Source organism: Ctenocephalides felis, unplaced genomic scaffold, assembly GCF_003426905.1.
Source record: "Ctenocephalides felis isolate EL2017-DRISC unplaced genomic scaffold, ASM342690v1 CF-g0.4_SCAFFOLD_01604, whole genome shotgun sequence".
NCBI lineage: Eukaryota > Metazoa > Arthropoda > Insecta > Siphonaptera > Pulicidae > Ctenocephalides > Ctenocephalides felis.
In genome coordinates this window covers 49,524,938-49,545,941 of record NW_020537758.1, presented here as the reverse complement: position 1 = coordinate 49,545,941, position 21,004 = coordinate 49,524,938, and the positions used below count along the sequence as shown (strand labels likewise).

Genomic DNA, 21,004 nt, shown 5'->3' with positions numbered 1-21,004 from the left:
ACATTTCCATGACTAATTATATATAATTAAAAATAAAAAGTTTTTGGCTTTATGAAATAATGGGGACTGTAATATTCATAATTACATAGAATGTATTTGTGAATCATTGACTGTATTGTGAACTCTTTTTTAATTAAAATAACTTGCTAAATTCTGTAGGAAAATAATATTCAAATGTATAATTATGAATATTTGGAATACCATATCAAAATTTATACAAAAATAGGTTGAAATTGCTAGTTGTATAAATTATTTAATTATTTTTTGAAATTATAATACTTGCCTAAATTATGATACTAATGTTGATGATTATTATTTATTAAATATTAATTAACATTATAAATATGATTTATAATGATTGCAATTGCAATAGCATACTTTATTGCAAACCTGGTGAATAGAAAATTACAACGTAGCTATCAAATTATTTTTAACTCTATCGCAATTTATGATTAAATATAAAGTAAAAATTAAAACGTTATATAATTTGTACATTTTTCTGGTATTAGTATTTGTTTTGAGTAATCAAAAAAGCATTTAATCATTGTGCACAAGTCCACTTGACTATGAAAATGCAATTAAATGTCCATGTACCTGCTGGCAAAGCGCGAAGCCAGTATAAATACAACATACGACGGGCATTTGGTGGAAATTATACTGAAATAGTTTAATAAAAACTATATTTTTATGTTTACTTAATATACACATTGAATTATTTAATAAGTAGTTTTGTTTTTACATAAAGAATACAACCAAAAGATTATAATTTATTACCTTGAATCAAATGTTTTATAAACGAGCCAGAATAAGTATTATTTTTAACTCTATCGCAATTTATGATTAAATATAAAGTAAAAATTAAAACGTTATATAATTTGTACATTTTTCTGGTATTAGTATTTGTTTTGAGTAATCAAAAAAGCATTTAATCATTGTGCACAAGTCCACTTGACTATGAAAATGCAATTAAATGTCCATGTACCTGCTGGCAAAGCGCGAAGCCAGTATAAATACAACATAGACGGGCATTTGGTGGAAATTATACTGAAATAGTTTAATAAAAGCTATGTTTTTATGTTAACTTAATATACACATTAAATTATTTAATAAGTAGTTTTGTTCTAACATAAAGAGTACAACCAAAAGATTATAATTTATTACCTTGCATCAAATGTTTTATAAACGAGCCAGAGTAAGTATCATTGCATAAAATTTAAAAAAATGTAATTTAAAATAATTAAGTTCAGAATTAAAAATAAAAATAATTTTATAATATTCAGGTAAAATACTTTATTTTAATTAAATCATTTGAAAAATATATAATAACTTTCTATAAATACAAACTGATTTTGATATCGATCCACAGACCTAAAACCTGACATTTTTCAAATAATTTATTTAAAAGATTCTAAATCAAATGAAACAATTATAGATTAAGTTATTAATAAGTTCTCAAAAATAGATTATTTTCAATATTTTCAAAAATAGTTATAAATTGTTATAAAAAATGTTCAATTAAACACATAATTATAATATACTTTTTGAACCTTGTAAAAATTTAGAATTGTTAGAGCGATTTATGCATTGAAAGTTGCACTTAGCGACTTTACACACACACACACACAGGTATATAATATAAATATATATATATATATATATATATATATGTATACATATACATATAGTTTTTAATGTAATAATGATAGATATTTGCTATCTGAATGTAATATATCAAAAATGGTATTATAACAATCAAATTCAATTGACAAATGTGTTTCCTACTACAAGAACAACAATTTTAATTTATCAAATCTTGGTTTAAAATTCTATTTAAATTCGATACAATCATTTTTTTGATAGTTTTTTGTTTAAAAATAATCGTAGAATTATGATAATTGAAACAGGCCATAAGAAATAAATATCCAATCAAACTATAAAATATAACTTAAAAAAATCTAAGTGTTTTAAAATTAAATCTATTTCATATTGGTTTTCTTTACAAATTAGTTCCTTATTTTATATCCAGATTTAATTGAGTTTGTTGTATGGTTATTATGTTTAAGATAAATAATTGATGAAAAATTAATATTAATTAACTTTAGTATTAATTGTAATCGTCCAAAAATCCAAATTGATTTTTTTTGCATATATTATCATTTCAGAGGTTTCTGAACATTTTGTCATGTCTTAGAAAAAAATGGATGTGTGTGTAAGTGTGGATACAATTTTTCGACGACGATTTCGGGTGTACAAAACACCCGATTTGAATGATTCAAAACACAGTCGATTAATGAGGAGACGTGCTGCTTAGTTTTTGGTAAAGTTGGTCTAGCCATTTCGGAGATACGAAGCAAAGAGTGCAGAACTTAAAAATCGAGTTTTTGCGAGAACGGAGCATCCGATTTGGATCATCTAGAAAACATTCAATTCGTAGTGATGGGGAGAAGTGAAGATTAGTTTTTGGCGAAGGAAAATCCAGTCGTTTCGGAGATATAGAGCTAAATATACAAAATAATGCAGTTTTTGAGAGAAAGAAGAGTCCGACTTGAAAAATTCAAAAAAAATCTGCTTCTATTGAAAAAACGATTGCTTTTGGGAAAAGATTTTTTCATTTCATGTTTTTTTTTGAATATAGAATATTTGCCTTAAGGCACTATGCTATACACCACTATTTATTAATACGATGTTAAGCATTTTTGAGTAAATTTTTTACCAGTGCCTCACTTATAAACTCTAAAACAGGGACACAAGTTCAGAAATTCATTTGGTTGTTCCCTTCTGCGTTGTGCGTCGCTCAATTTACATAACATTATGACTTCAAAAACATATATAAATCAACGTTATTTCGAGTTTTAGATAAAGTAAAAGTAGGCCACATACAGCATGCTGTATAAAAATTACTGAACAAAGTTATAATATCTTGCGGTATCCTGAAGCTATAAAAAACTACTTATATTTCACGAGAGTATTTCAAAAAATAGTTTTAAAATTTAATAACATGAAATGAAAATATATTTGAGATATTTTGAAATCCTTTGTGGTAAAAATTGTTTACTACTCCACATTTACTATCCTTCCACATTAGAAAATTAAAAGCTCATAACTTCAAAGCTCATTCTTAATATTTGTACTCCAATAACAGTAATATATCAAATTTGAGAAAAGCAGGCAGGTATACAGGTGGAGTAGTGCACAACTGAATAAGTAGAAGGTGGCCTGTTAGATTATGTAAAAATTGAATTAAAATCGTTTAATTAGGTTATGTACATATATCGGAAAGTGCATGAAATTATCCTCAAGGCACTTTACCACTTACAACTAGATTTTCATAATTATTGTAGATTTTTCAAAGCATCAATAGAGAAAGACTAAAAACCAGTTGATGACTTTGACTCAATTAATGAAAATGGATTTTTTACTTTATTAATCATTATATTATATGTACATATATAATAATCATCATATTTTTTTTTCTTTTTTTCTTGTTTTTATACTTTTGGGTTTATATATTATAACAAATTCATTCCCTATACAGCAAGTATTTGTTCATATTTTATTGCTCATCTATAAGTCTAAAGTTTGAAAATAATTTTCATACTTTCATATGAACATGTAATACGATAGATCAATGTATACATCTATACAACTTTCCACATAAAACCAATTTCACAAAACTTTTAAATAAAATTAAATACTTTATAAATTGAATTTTTCAAACCCTAATTAATTGTTGAAAAATAGTTTTAATTTTCACTTCAGCGCTCGAAACCCAACTATAATTTAAATGTAATATACAGCTTATGCAAAACTTTTCTTCAACGAAATTATCCAGCTTAGAGAATTTTATTGCGTGGTATTTTATTTTAGCGTTTTCCTTTCCTCCGTTTTTCCTATTTTTCCCGCTTTTTTCCCAAAAACTTTTCATGTACCTCATTATAGCGCTAGTAGCTTTTCAACTTTTTAACTCTCGGCTGAGCTACAGATTGTCAACTACCTTAATAGACGGGTGCCTTGTCAGCAGTAATAAAAATTAGTAAGCAAATATATAATAATACACTTATATATATATATATATATATATATATATATATATATATATATAAATCATGAATTTTCAATTAGGAATTAAAAAAATACGTTTACATTTGTCAAAAAATTGACAAGAACGATAACCATAATATTAAACTAGTGGTGTACGGCATCGTGTCCTAAGACGAACTGCTGGAACTTACCATATCGTAACAAAATGTTCGAAAAATTTCAAATGTTTTTAAATAGATTATTATAAATTATAAGAATTTTATAAACTGAATTACAAAGTTAAAATCATTTATTTAAAGTATATAAGTGAGCTTCAGAACTTTAGCCAGAATTAAAATTATAATCTGAATTATATTCGACATACAATTTTTTTTTTCTCAACACAAACGGAAAGTTCTTTGAATCATTCAAATCGGATGCTTAGTTCTCTCAAAAACTGCCATTTTTGGCATAATTAGCTCGGTATCTCCAAGACGGCTGGACCTACCTTTACCAAAAACTAAACACAACTTCTCCCAATCATTACAAATTGAATGTTTGTTGGATCATTCAAATCGGATACTCCTTTCTCTCAAAATCTCGATTTTTATTTTCTGCTCTCTTTACTTCGTATCTCCGAAACGGAAATTCAGAAAACTCTAAAATGTGAAGTTATGCAAAAATGTTCATTTTCGATTTTTGGCCCAATACTATAACTTTAGCCTACGGGGAGTTAATAATAATATCAATAAACTATCAAAAAATACTAATAATTTTATGCAATATTATATTTATCTTGTAACTAATTATGTAAAATAATGAACTTTCTTTGATCATATTAGAATACTGTTAAAATTAAAATCGTGTAACACAAAACTTATTGGAATTAAATTCATATTTCTGTAGAAGATTTTTAATTTCATAGTGAAAAGACTGAGTAATTATCAGATTAATCCGAGTGAATAATTTTTTTTAGCAAAAATCATGCTATATTACAAGTAATCTGGATTTTTCTCGCTAGCAGGTAGAATTTTGGTTGGAATTTCTTCATACCGTTAACACAACTAAATATTTTTTGAATCATTCTAATCGGATGATCCGTTTACTAAAAAACGGCATGACTATTTTTTGCACTCTTTGCTCCAAATCTCCAAAACGGAAAAACTAATCAGCATCATTAGTTGATTATAACTTTTTGAATACTTCGTGAATTGTTCAAATTGGTTGATCCGCGCTCTCAACATCGTCGAGGAAAAATTGTATCTGCTAATACACACATCCAAAAACACACACAAACCTACACATATACCAAATGCCAAAATGTTCAAATACTTTATAACGTAAAATGACCTATAATTTTTTTAGATTTTTTGCGGTTATGACTTACGCCAAGTAAGTTAATATTTTAAGCCTAGTAATTTGTGTGATATAAATTCGATATAATCTATAAAATTTTGAAAATTATACTGTGAATATATACCCTCCCAGGTTCCGTACTAGATACATAGGATTTCATCTCCCTGAGTAACACGATTTAGGCAGGATTATCCCGATTGGGTATGTTCATTTATCACGTAAGATGTTTATGCTTGGAAGAAAGATCTCGAAAAAGAAAACTGAATGCTTTTGTAGCAACCAATCTCAGACGTTGATCTTGAAAAATAAAAGAAGACCGTAATTTGTAACAGTGAACAATTCGTAAAAAGTTTTTTTGAATGAAAAAGGAACTCTAAATGGAAAGGGTTATGGAGTGAAATCTTGTCTAGATACGATCTGGAAAAGAAAGAAATTATGATCTAAAGATTCAGAAACGTTTTTATATAAACTCATTTTAAATGCTTCAGCCCTGGCAAAATATTATATTTGCAATTCCGATGAGCTTGACAAGAAAGTTTGTGCCGCGTCGCGACTTGTTCACCATGCATTAAATATATGAACATGACTAAATACTTGCAATCGCAAAGGAAGCTTATTAAACTTTAATAAAGTTTTGCAAAAGCTCGTCAATTAATTATTATGAACACACCTTTAGATCACATGTAAGTATGAAACTAATTATGTAGAAGCTGAATGATAAATGTCAAAAGATAGCAATTGTGAAATAAGCGAAATTCCAGAGCTTATAGAAGAAATGCACCGAGAAGGAATACTTCATTTTTATAACAATTTAAATAGTAAACTTTTGGTGCATGGCATCGTGTCTTAAGAAAAATTTCTGGAACTTCCCGTACTGCAATGAAACATTCGAGAAATCTCAAATGTTTTAAATATATTATTATAAATACTATAACTCTTATTATTGGTGTTTGATAAAATATGAGAACTTATAAATTGGAAAACAACTTTTATATATGTATACATGAAAACTCAATAAACTAGAATTAATTGCTGACTAGTGGTGCATGGCATCGTGCCTTAAAGGCAAATTGCTGGAACTTCTCGTACCAAACACTAAATGTTTTAAAACAACTTTGAGAAAATTAGATTTTTGAAAAATTCTGATTTTTTTTTTTGAAAATTTTAAACATTTTATTAAAGCAATCGCGCTGAATACCAGATTTAGAGTTATATCGAAGCGCCTGAGCGCCGCGTCATAGTCTAACCTGTAAACCTTGGTACAAAACCCATATAAATGCGCCCAAAATTTCTACTCATTTATTATAATCTTTATAAAATATCTGATAATACGATGTGCATATGTGTAATGATCATTTTAAATGGCTTTTTTTTATTGAATCTTCGGAAACGCTAAATCTGCCTTCACAAAAATTTCGCCAGTTGTTTTTCTAATTTTGATTTTTTTAGAAAATTTTAAACGCGCTGCATCGCTGATTTAGAGCTATAATACGATGTGCATATGTCTAATGATCATTTTTGACCGCCAAATTGCATTATTTTTTACTTTGTTTATTGGATCTCCGGAAACGCTAGACCTGCCTTCACAATAATTTCGACAGTTGTTAATTTCGTCAATACAAGTAAATGTTTTTTAAATTATTTAAATCGGACGCTCCGTTCTCTCAAAAACTGAACTACCGTTTTTGGAACTCTTTGCCCCGTATCTTCAAAACGGCTAGACCTGCCTTCGCCAAAACCTAATTAGCACGTCTCCTTATTAATAAGAATCGAATGTTCTTTGAATTATTTGCATCGGTTGATCCGAGTTCGCGAAATTGTCGACGAAAAATTGTATCCGTACGTATATACACACACATACATCCATTGCCAAAGTGTTCAAAAAGCTCTGAATAGTATAGATATATAAACATTTTAATTTTCGACTTTTTTGCGATTACTATAGCCTACCTTACGTGAAGTTAACAAAATTTAATCAAGCTGAGTTAGAATGAAGGCTCTTATATATAATTTTTTTTTTTTTAAATTTTGGAATAAAAAAAATTTTTGCTTCACCCAAGAATAATCGTTTCGTCAAGATAAGCAAGAAGTTTATTCAATAATTCAAATCAGGTCTTCGTTCTCTCAAAAACTGCGATTTTCTGCACATTTAGCTTTGTATCTCCGAAACCGTTGGACCTGTCTTTACCAAAACAGCACGTGTCCCTGTGAATTGAAATCAAATTTTTAACTTCCTGTAGGGTAAGTTATTGTAACCGTCCAAAAATCTATATTGATAATTTTTCTTCACGTTTTGATTTTTTTTTTAATTTCCAAAAAAAAAATTGAATATCGAATATAATTTAGATTTTAATTTTAATTCTACCTAAAGTTCTAAAGCTCACTAATATACCTAAAATAAATAATTTTAACTTTGCAATTCAGTTTAATTATGCAATTCTTATAAATATTAGACAATGTCCTTCAATTTATAGTATTTATTAACTTCCCGTAGGGTAAGTTATAGCAATCGCAAAAAAATTGAAAATGAATTTTTTTATATATCTTTAACGTTTCAAAGGTTTCTGAATATTTTGGCATACTTTAGAAAAAATGGATGTATGTGTAAGTGTGTGTGTGTGTATGTGTGTGCGTGTGTGTGTGTGCGTGTGTGTGTGTGCGGATACAAATTTTCGTCGACGATTTCGAGAACACCGATCAACCGATTTAAATAATTCAAAAAACATTCGATTTGTATTGATAAGGAGACGCGCTGATTAGTTTTTGGTGGATGCAGGTCTAGCCGTTCCGAAGATAAGGGGCAAAAAGTGCCAAAAACGGTAACATGGTTTTTAAGAGAACGGAGCGTCCGATTTTAAAAATTCAAAAATATTTCACTTGTATTGGCAACATGAACAACTGGTCAAATTTTCATGAAGGCAGGTCTAGCAGTTTCGGAAACCTAATAAAAAAAGTAAAATAAAAAGCCATTTGGCGATCAATGATCATTAGACATATGCACATCAAATTATCAGATATTTTATAGAGATTTTACAATAAGTATGAATTTTGTTTCCTATGGGTTCCGTACCAATGTTTATCCGTTAGACGGCGACGCGGCGCTTACGCGCTTTGACATTTCGTCTCTATGCAGTTAAAGCAGTACGATTGCTTTGAAAAAAAGTTTAGAATTTCCAAACTATGCCAAAATAAAGAAAACATTTTTTCTTCAAAGAAAAAATTTTTTTTAAAGAAAAGTAATTATTTATCAAATTCATAGTTTCTCAAAAATCTAATTTTTTTCGAAGTAAAATTTTTTCAAAAATGTTTTTTGTTTTTAAAAAAATAATAATATTTGGCGCACGAAATTGTATCCATACATGTGCACACACACACAAATGTTAAATTTCTATTTTTTAACGATTAAAATAACTGACCATAAGAGAAGTTAACAATGTGTTTGTTTAGGCGAATAAATGTATCGGAGTATATTACTGAAATTATATTATAGCATATAAATATATTTGAAACTCTCCCAGATGATCATATACCGATCCGAAATGTATATCCCTACATTTTCCACACGAGTTCTGCTCCTCCGCCGATCTGTATCACTCTTGTTAAAGTTCATGGATGAATTGATCGATATGTACATGTACTCGCACGTGCACTACTATGATTGATCTGACATGACATTGCATTATGGACGAAATTTCGAATTTCTGCGAAATGTTTTGCCAGAGGTTTAAGATTAATGGACTGTTGATATTGAAAAGGTTTCCAATCTCGTTTTTACTTGGAGACCTTTACTGTGCTGAATTGAACTCAACTGTGATGGATTTGTTAGATATATTGACATCGATATTTGCCATAGGTTATGTATAGTATGCAGAAATCGAAGCAGGCATATGCATAACATGTTATTTGATGGACATAAATTTAGAAGTTCAATCGGATTATTATAATTTAATTTATAGCAATTTTATATTTGAACAGCAATCAAAACTTAGTAGTACTATATGGTTTTTATGAGTGATGATATTATAACTACGTCTTTTTTTTGGAAGGCAAGCCAATGATTAACACATCTCTATTTGATATATTTTTACCCTGAACATTTTTTAAATACTAATGATTTTTAGTTTCAAATTTTTTAGTTTTAACTTACCATAGGGTTGTAGTAATAAGCCGAAAATCGAAAGAGAAAATATTTGAATATCTTCACGTTTTGAAGGTTTTTGAACATTTTTGGCATACCTCAGAAAAAAAAATGTGTGGTTGTGTCTTTTGTATGTCTGCATTTTTTCTTTCACCTTTTCAAGCGTACGGATCAACCGATTTGAATGGTTCAAAAAACATTCAATTACTATTGAAAGGGAAATGTTCTAATTAGTTTTTGGCAAAGGCAAGTCCAGCCATTATGGAGATACAAGTCAAATAGTGCAGAAAATAGAAATAGTTCTAAGGCTCACTTATATATACTTTATATGAATAATTTTAACTTTGTAATTCAGAGTCATCTAAGAGTCATTGATGAATAAACTAGCAAATGGCGCATAAAAATCAATGACAATAAATCAACTCATATAATATTCACATTCAACAAATCTTTTTGCCTAGCCGTTCAATTTCATGATAAGACAATTCCAGTTAAACCATCAACAAAATACCTCGGGATGATATTAGATGGCAATCTAACCTGGAAGCAACACATACTTTCGAAAATATCTCTAGTAAAAAATAGACCTAAGGAACTCTACTGGCTCATAGGTAACAAATCCAAATTACCTATTGAAAGCAAGCTACTAATATATAAAACAATAATAAAACCGATATGGAACAACCTAAAATCTCACATTGAATCAATTCAACGAGCTCAATCAAAAATTCCTAGGCAGATCGTAAACGCTCCATGGTATGTCAGTAACAAAATTATTCATGACGACTTAAACATGCCATTTGTGAAAGATGTAATTAGCAGTACCAGTCATCGCCATTTTCAGAAGTTGTAATTCCATTCCAATGAAATAGTGAAACATCTTCTTGAAGAACCCCAATCTAGGAGGCTCAAGAGAAAAGTTCCATTTGATTTGAAGATAAATCAATCTCGATAAAGACCAGACTCAGCCCTCGTTATACACCTCAGCTAGATTAGTTGTGCACTCAATGGAGTGGCATCTATTATAATTTTTAAAAATTCAGCCAATTTAATTATGTGTGTGTGTATGACTGTGCGTGAGTATGAGCACAATAGCTCATAGAATTTTTGTAAATTCTGATTGCTATTAAATAAAGTATATAAAAAGTATATAAAAAAATTGTAATTCAGTTTATATAATTCTCATAAATATTAGACAATATAACTGTATTTATAATAATCTTTTTGTAAAATTTAATATTCCTCGAACATTTCGTTACGCTTCGGGAAGTTTGAGCAATTTGCCTTAAGACCCGATGCCGTACGCCACTAGTTATCTATATTTTCCAGCAAAAAGCGTAATCAGTACTCTTTGATATAAGGCTGACGTAGCTGCTGACAAGAAACATTTTGTTGCAAATGAAAAGCATTTCTATTTCAACGTAATGTTATATAAAATATAATAACTTTACTTTAAATCTTCTTTATAAGAATAGATAAATTCAGTGAAAGCGTTTTAAGCGGAAAAAAGTTGCCACATCAAGAGTGCGCCTTTCCTCTCGAAGAGTACAAAATCGTAAAAGTAATCCAGAGCAAAACAATCTGAGCAAATTGTTCTGCTGAGCTCGAGTTTATTCGGGATGTTTTGTCTGTCCTTTATATGAATAACTTGTTGCTACACGAGAATTTAATGAATCAAATTTTAAACCTGGCTTCAATATCCTATAAAATGTTTTCATTTTGAGGCCGATTTAAATTAATCAACTCTCGAAAGACAATTTCAGTTAAACCATCAACAAAATACCTCGGGATGATATTAGATGGCACACAAATTGTCACGCAATTTGTGTAGCGGTTTTGCATTTTGTTTACAAAATTTGCATGCCGTGCAAACGAGTGAAACTTTCCAATTATCTTTACAGATTCACTGATTTATAGATTCGTTATCATATCTATCCAATATAGCTGAGTTATTGAAATAAAAAATATTAAAAAATCATTCTTCAAAAATTTTATGCAAATTATGTTAAGTATTCAATTTAGTTTGATGTTAATTTGAGATTTTAAATCATATATTTTTTCTGTTAGACGTTAATCAAGTCAGCCATATATCTAATTATATTTAATATTTATAAATTAGGTGAGAACAAGTAAATTTATTAAATTTTTGGTACCCATAAAGTAAGGTTTATATAATTACAATTTTGATAATAATAATTTAAATAATGTTTTACCATAATGCTGATATTATCAACTCTATTAATTGTAACTTCACAGTCTTTGTAGACTATACTATTTTGAAAAAAAAACTATGCGGTTAAGCACAACTATGACGCTTTTTGTACATAGATTTTTTTGCACCTAGAAATTAATTAAGTCATCATTTATTTGAAATGTACTATGCTTTAAAATATATAGCTGGCAGTCAAAATCATCACTATTAGAGCATTACATTTAAACTAATAAAAACAATATGTGGGCGCAATATTGGCTACCAATTTATAACATTACTATTATTCTTTATCAAAAAATTTAGTAAACAATGTAAACAAATAAATGTAATACAAGTTGTGTATGTTATAGCACCTTAAGGCAAATTGCTGGTACTTCTCGTACTGAAAAATGAGATTTTTAAAAAAACTTTAAAATTCAAAGAATACAAAATTAGACTTTTGAAAATTTTGAAATTTTTAATCAAGATAACTTAAAAAAGTTGTGTTTTTTTGTAATTCAAATTTTTTTGACCGTTTAAACTTTTTTGCAAAGCAATTGCGCTGTGAAGTTATTTTAGACCCGCGTTGCAGACTATTGTATAATCATTGGTACGGAACCCATATAATTGTACTAATTTGTACCAATTATTAAAATTTCTATAAAATACCTGATAATTTGATTTATTATTTTAATCATTTTTGACTGCTAAATAGCATTTTTTATGGAATCCCCAAAAGCCCAATTTTTACTTTTAATACAAGTAAAATGTTTTTTTGAATCATTCAAATCTGGCGCTCCGCTCTCTAAAAACTAAATTAACATTTTTGGCACCTTTTCTTCCATATCTTCGAAACGGTTGCATCTACCATACTAAAAAACTATTCAACACGTCTTCCTATCAATAGTAATCGAATGTTTCCAGAATCATTCAAATTGGTTGATTCGTGCGCCCGAAATCGTGGATGAACAATTGTATCTAAACATACACACATCCACACACACACACATACACCTATATTTTCTAAGGTATGCCAAAATGTTTAGAAATGTTTGAAACGTAAAGATATGCAAAAAAAATAATTTATGATTTTTTTGCGATTACTATAATTCACCATACGGGAAGTTAATAATTATTATAAATTTCAGATTATATTTAATTTAAACTATTATTGCGCATCATGTTAAATAATTTATCATAACTATGTTGGGGTATATTTATAAATACATTTTAATTTCACTATCTTAATTTAAGGGACATAGGCACAAGATTGTTGCAACTTATCTGCAATTTATGCATTTGTCTATAACCTTGATAAAAAGCTTGTTCAGCATAACACCACATAAACATATTGAATATTGGGTTATTGCAAATCATCTACAAATCATAAAGTGATTTTTTATCAAAATTTCTTGTTGAAAAATCTAGCTGTCGGTCTATTTATTTTATAAATATGATCCTTAGCTCGCCATGGCAGACGCCTGTCGGATTGAATTTCGCTCGGCTCCTCGTTTCCATTTTTCAAACCGCGTGTGCGTTGTGAAGAATATATTTTATATTCTTAGTGACGAGAAAATGCATCGTATTTCGTTCTTGTTTTTCGATTTTCTCTTTGGACCGCATGCGAATTTTAATATCTGAGCAATATACGACCCAGTTGAGGGAAATTTGATATATATTGCACATTGTTTCATTTTAGCTCATGTTTAATGGTGATGTAATATTGAAAAAATGTTCAGGGTTTTGTGACTAAATAAATAGCAAATTTTAATATAAGTTAACTAATTTTTATTAATAATTTTATATAGCAAGACAAAGTATGCTTTAGTAGCTAGTGGCAACATCAATAGCTTGATTTTTAACATTGCGCGACAAAAATGACACTTATTTTTTTAAATACATTTCGAATTGCACGCTGATTTCAAGTATACCTTCCATTTTTTCGTAACAGCTTCAATTTTTCAGTTTTGCGGACTACCCCAATTAGTCATTTCGGTTATAATTATTGCAGTTTATTGAATAAACAAGTGAGGTGCATGGCATCGTACCTTAAGGCAAATTGCTGGAACTTTCCGTGCCGTAATTACGGTACAAAATCTTGATACGAAATCCAAAAAAATTATACAAAATGTGTACACATTATTAAAATCTCTACAAAATATGTGATAATTCGATGTACATATGTCCAATAAACGTTTTTGACCGCAAAATGACATTTTTTAACTTATTTTTATTGAAAGTCCATAACCGCTGGACCTGCCTTTCCAAAAATTTATTCCCTTCTTCATCTTGTCAATACTTGTCTTATCATGTCAAAAACTGAGTTACCGTTTTGGCACTTTTTGCCCAGTATCTTCGGAACGGGTAAACCTGCCTTCGCCAAAAACTAATCAGCTCGACTCTTTATCAATACAAATAGAGAAAATATGGGTTCTTCATACTATGTGAAAAAATTGCGTAGTGTGTTTATGTTATTATCCAGAAGAAAAAACAAATGTTTTAATTTTAATACTCCCATTTTTTTGAAAAAAAAAAACTTAAAATCACCACGACGATTGTTTCTTCTGTGCGGTAAATGCCAATAAAATAATTTCAGGCAATAAAGCCAAATAGTCATATACCAAAATCACAATGGTATTGAGGTCTACTTATAATCAGCTACACAACCCTTATCTATGCCAATGATGAACAACCTAGAACATCAACATCTTCTGTCTACCAAGTAACGGATGCAGAAACCAAGTTAAAAACAACACTTGAAAACTCGTATATTTGATTTGAATTCTTTACTCGCACTCTTATTCAGAAAGGTTGTTGCAAAATTTTGGGGATATTAGCGAAGAGCAGGGCAAGAGTATCAAGAAATCAGGACTTTAGAGGATCGATATCAAGGAAGATGAGACATCCACATGATTGCTGACAATTGTAGGAGCTTATGACAAAATCATTCAGGCCTTATCCATGTTCGAAAATCATATAAAAAGGCTTTTGAAAACATAAAATCAAATATGTTGAATTTTTTATTGTAATTTGAGGCAAAACTAGCATGTTATCATATCTCAAAAACTAGAGCTGTTAGCAAATTTATAAAACATCATATGAGTTAAGATCAATATAGTTCAGTCGTCATAATGTTCAGTAGTATTTAGTAATCAATGGAGTTAAATTTAAGTTCAGTGTTCAAGTTATATGAAAAGTGTACAAGAATCATGAAATAAGCATAAACATCAAAAGTCTTCATCTGTTTTACTGATTCACCTTCACAGTTTGGTACCAGCTTGATACTTAGCAGCAGGAAGAACCTATATTTTGTTGGCTCCGTCGCTGGATGGGGCACAACATTAATTTATTTGGAAAAAAAATTAGTGTCGCATAGTGTAATATGATGAATTTTAATATCTATTCTTCAATTATATAAAAAATTGTAATTGTAATTACGTTGTATGCAGTGGTGTTGTCGAGCCGGAACGCGCCGGAACGCGTTCCGGCAAAAAAAAATTTCAAAATGGTTACACACAGAAAATGATTTAATAAGTGAATTTTATAAATTATAATTCAACTAATTTTTATTAAATATTCTTATTGTTGTAATAAACATGCATAAATGTGCGCAAAATAGGTTTTGTAATAATTTTTGTTTCTTTCCTTTTCGAACGGAACCGGAACGAACATGAAAACCGGTTTTTGAACCGGTTTTTTAATTTTAGCGTTCCGGCAAAAAATATTAGCACAACACCAGTGGTTGTATGTAACCGCATGCCTATAACCTAAAAACACGTTGATTTTCTTTACTGAAAATAGTACCGATTTGACAACAGTTGTACTTTATTAAAAAGTCAATTTTGCATCAATATTGTCCAACACGTCATTATAAAAAAACTTAACGTCGAATTTTAATTACAAATAGACATAAAAATATTTTTCCTACCTTTTTATCCTTCCATCCGACTAAAGGTGGAAAACATATCACAAAACTAAGAACCCAAAGCCCGGCTATGAGTCCCTTAGCCCTTTTCGTAGACATGATGCTCGGATAAGCAACTGGCCTGGTGACAGCGACATATCTATCCAAGGATATTGCGCACAGATTTAATATCGAAGCTGTGCACATCCACACGTCCAGGGCTAACCAGGCTCGGCACCAGCTGCTTCCGAATATCCAAACCTGGAAGTAATAATTGAAAGTTATTAGTTGCAAATTTTATGAATGTTGTTGATCTTTGTGAATTATGTTACATATTATTAAACTATGTGGCGAGAATAGCTCACTCAGAAGCGTTGGTGAGCGTCTCGACTCACCCGCTGGAAGAATTCGGTTCGAATCTCCAGGAATACCAGAATTAAAAAATATAAAATATTAAAGTAGATTAAGAATTGTTAATTTGTAGAATACAAGAAAAAATTGGTTTAGAAATAAGAAGGAAAACAGAAGTTTAGTTTAGAAGATGGGCAGAACATATTGAGACACAAGAAGAAGAATGAAGATTGAAGAAAGAAAATTTAATGGATGATTAGGATATAAAAAGAAATAGTATATTTATATGGTGAATGTTTAAGAAAAATATGATGGTGGCTAAAAATGCTGTAAAGCGGAAGCCAATAAAATTTTAAAAAAAAAGAAGAAAAAAATTTATTAAACTATAGATTTATATTTTTTATGCATTGAACTTTCAAAAAAATCTGGAGAAATTTATAATAATTTATTAAAATATTATTAATAAATGAATTTGCATTTTTTTAAAATTATTACAAAATCATAGACAATAGAATTTGTGGGTTTAATTAAATAAGTATTTTGTTAACTTCCCGTAGAGTGTGTTATTGCAATCGTCCAACAATCAAAACTGATTTTTTTGCATATCTTCACGTTTCAAAGGTTCATGAGCATTTTGGCATACTTTAGACAAAATAGATGTGTTTCTATGTGTGTACGTATGTATGTGTGCAATTTCTCATCGATGTTTTTGTGAGCACTAATTTGAACAATTAGTGTTGATTAGTTTTGAGAGAAGGTTGGTCCAGCCGTTCCCGAAAAATGAATGAAAGAGTATTTTATGATAATAGAGCATCCGATATGAATTATTAAAAAAAAATTACATTCTTGAGAAGGCAAAGTGAATAGATTTTGGTAAAGGCAAGCCCAGCCGTTTTGAAGATAAGGAGCAGAAAGTGTAAATAATAATTTGAGAGTACAAAGTATGAAAGATTCAAAAAACATTTTGCTGTAAAAAAACGTTTAGCAATTTTTTTAAATTTAAAAATTTTTTTATTTCCATTTTTTTCAAAATATCTATCAAAAATGATACCGATTTTAAATTAAATTTTAGCTAATTTTATAAATACGAGATAGGCTCCACACGTTATTTGTACAAATTCTTAGTTTTTTTTAAATAAAATATATAAAAATTATTAACTAATTATAAATTTCTATTTAATCAAAATTGCATTAATCAGTAGCAACTATAATTTCAGCGAACAAACTGATTTCTAAAATAAATTTAACTGAATGATCAAAACACGTGCAAATGTTGATATTATGCAAAATAACATATAAGCAATAATTTACATGTCCATAATCATAAACATGATGTTAGTTAAAATCATAATAATTATGCCAAAATAGACAAAGTTCAGCGAAATCAAACTATTCAATTAATTATATCCGACGCTATCAATAACAGGTAAACAGAACATGTTAATGTTGCCAATCAAAATAAATAATTTAAACAGAATGCAAACAATTATCTTTCCAATAATTAAAACATTCTGCAATAATTAACACAGTCATCGACAGAGTCAATTTGAACTATGACGAATAATTGAATGTTCTTTTTGGCCTGACAACACTGCTTCATTATCCGAGATAGAAATGATGAGGGAATAAGCATTTCCAATTAATAAAATCAAATATCCAGACATCGATAATTAATTTTCAATAATTCAGAAGCTCAAAAGTTCTAGGGAAGAACATTTTGATTTGTATTTGTCACTTTCATCTGTGGCGTAATCAAGATATTATTAGTAGCTGCTCGTACAATTAATGTATTGATATTTGCACAATATACTATGATATTGATATTACTTCTTTGAAAAAGATCGTTTATAATATATTACACATTCCACAAATTACCACATAAAAATTATTTTTTTTCTACATATATTGATTTTTTTTTGCTCAAACGCACTATAATTTTCTGTATTTATGATTTATGATTTTGCTTGGAAAATATGAACTTGTCTTTGCCAATTACTGATCAGCACGTCTCGCCATCAGTAGAAAACAAATGTTTTTTGAATTAATCAAATCGGTTGATTTGTGCGCCCGGAATAGTGGACGAAATATTGTATCCTGAAAAAAAACACGCACAATATTACGAGATATATAAACTATTAGTATTTGATCCTTTGACCCAATAAAATTCAAGAAAGTATTGTGTTGAAATTTAAAACAATATACTATAATATGTGTATTACTTCCCTGCGAAAATTCGTTCATGATATAGTACACACTTCATACATCACAACATAAAAATGAAAAATTTTCTACATGTATTGAATTTTTTGCTCAAACGCACTACAATTTTCTTCCTGTCTGCGGCAAAGATAAATAGTTGTTTCCAAGGCTTTTATAAATTATGATTCTGCTTGGAAAATATATACATGAAGCAACAGAATGCATAAGTAAACAACGTATTTAATTCCTGGGAATAAATTTTAATAAGGCAGCTCTATGAAAAGCAAACAAATTTTATTGTACAACGCTAGTGATAGTTATAGAAATTTATTGTTATGCATTTTTTAAGCGAAAAAATAATGTTGCTAGATAAATGTACTTTAAACAGGTTTTTTACCACGACTAAACATTATGATGAGAGGAAAATCGAAATTATCACTTGCAGAAGAGAATGTAGAATAGGTAAATAATTTTTGAAAATGGTTCAGCCGTTTTTGAAAATTTTCAACAAGAGGTATACTTATTTTTAACTTATACCTTAACGATGCAGAATGACTTAAAACATCTAGAGTACATAAAATTAGTTGATCAGATTTTCTAGCCAAAATATAGTTTCTTTTCTTCAAGAATTTGAATTTTAATGAAGTAGTGAAACACGAGCATAACTAAGTAAATATATTCAAAAAATGTTTCATCTCAAAATAAATCACACTTTTCCAACTAGGTAATAAAGATTATAGCAAATCTTAAAACCATCACGTTTTATTTAAAAGACAAAATTATTCTAAAATCAACAACTTTGATTACGTGCTTAAGACAAACTTTCTTTGTCTAGGGGATTATAAAATGAACAACCGAGTTGTCCTTAATTCTACTTACAGCAAAACCTTGAAAAAACAAGAAACAAGAACATCGTATAAAGAAGCGTTATTTTTTATTGGCAAACTTTTGGCAAGCAAACCGCTGCAGACTTGTAAGGAAAATAACCTTGTATTGAAATATTGTTCATTTATATGGTTTTTACTGCCAAACTATAATAATGCAAACATCCAGAAAGATATATCTATTTTATTTATATATGAATGTATCACAGACATTTATATATAAATTATAATACAGTAGATGTTTTCATCTGAATAGAATTCTATGATACATTTTAATAAGTTACATAAATGGAGCAAGTCGAGAAATAATGGATCATTTGTATTCTTTTGCATAATAGAGAGGTAATAGGTAATGAATAAGACAAATAAAACAAGCAATATGATGTTATTTAATTAGAGTAATGTATATATATATATATATATATATATATATATATATATATATATATACTATAATTATGATATTGATCCCCTTGCAATGTACAAGTTTTTTCTTCCAAATTAACATCGTCAAACATGCGATTATACGATTTCATAATAATGAATATAATCTTTGATAACGACAATGACTTAATCAATTCTGAATAATTTAGTAAAGGCTTTGGTACCAAATTTGTGCAAATCTTCACTAAATTCGTTTTAAAATCCTTCTTGGATTTTTGATACACTAATTCCATAAATTTTTTGTATCTAAATTAATAATTATATACTTGCAAATATATTACATATTAATTGGCCGCGACATTTGTTACAAAAATTATAATACTTTTATTTAATTAATATTTTTAACTATCAGATAAAACGTCATTTATTATATACAAATATGAGAAGCTCAAAAGCAAGTTTATATCTGAAGCAGTTTATATCTGAATTGAATTTTAATTGAATCTAAATTAGGAAAGTATAGTGTATAAGATTTTCTGTTGCCTTCCACACCGCAGTGCCTAACTGTACTACTTTCAATAGAGAAAATATCAGTTGGAACGAGTACCTTAAATTTATGTATAGGTTCCCAGAAATTAAAAAAATCTTCTTTATTTGAAAACGCTTTAAAAATATACAGAATACTAAAACAAAATATAGGAATCATTGTACTTTCGAATAAAAAATAAATTCAATGAAATAATCAGTAGTTTTTTATAACATTTAAAAAACGAAAGTTATTTTGCGGTTCCTGCATGCTATTCTTACAAATTGTACATTTAGCAAAAACTAATTTTTGAATGTATTTGGTATTTGTAAATTTATTAACAGTTAAGGTAAAGTTCATAATTATTCTAAAAGCCTATTACACCTAATATAATATCTTCAGAAAAATTCTTTCTTTCAAAGAAACTAAGGGATACAATATAATATAATATAGTATTATTGCATATTTTAAAATCGTAGACCATAAGATGCACAAAAATAAAAACAAAAAAATGGTTTTAAGATTACAGATTTTCGCAAAACATATTTTCAGTAAAGAGTAGGTACGTTTCAATTATTTATTCTAATCAAAATTATCTTATTAGCATATAAATATTAATTTTACTAAGAATTACACTCATTATCTTAGTCAATTACGAATTATCATAACCCTCAATCTTCTGCAAATTTTATTATCCCTAGCTCTCTTCTTAGAATAATCTGTACCGTTTGTGATAAGCCAAGTTAGGGCTTAATCAATTCACAGAACTCAGCTTGAGGCCCGACTCGAATTCTCTCCGGGGTTGCTTTTATCTGCCAAGACCCCGTTTTGTAAGTTTTTAACAGCTTTTCGCGTTTTCATTATTTTTCATCGCAGACCGGCGATGGCGCCGGCGTTAGTGTTATCGGAAAACTTTCGGCTGTACGACTTTTCAGCATGTTCCCTTTGCTTTGCTTGTTGTACATTACCGATTTTTTTTTGCAATTAAAAGCAGTGATTCTAAAAGATTGTTACAGGAGCAACTGGAAACTCAGATGTTTCTTCCAACATT

At 28.8% G+C, this 21,004-nt stretch overlaps 1 protein-coding gene across 1 annotated transcript in view; it reads right to left on the bottom strand.

Annotated features, from left to right (window-relative positions):
• The window catches only part of LOC113373913 (octopamine receptor Oamb-like), a 247,040-nt gene that overhangs the window by 130,683 nt on the left and 95,353 nt on the right, over positions 1 to 21,004 (bottom strand). Inside the window, exon 3 of the mRNA XM_026614180.1 lies at positions 15,634 to 15,870. Coding sequence (XP_026469965.1) covers positions 15,634 to 15,870 — 237 coding nt within the window. The remainder of the gene's footprint in view (positions 1 to 15,633; positions 15,871 to 21,004) is intronic.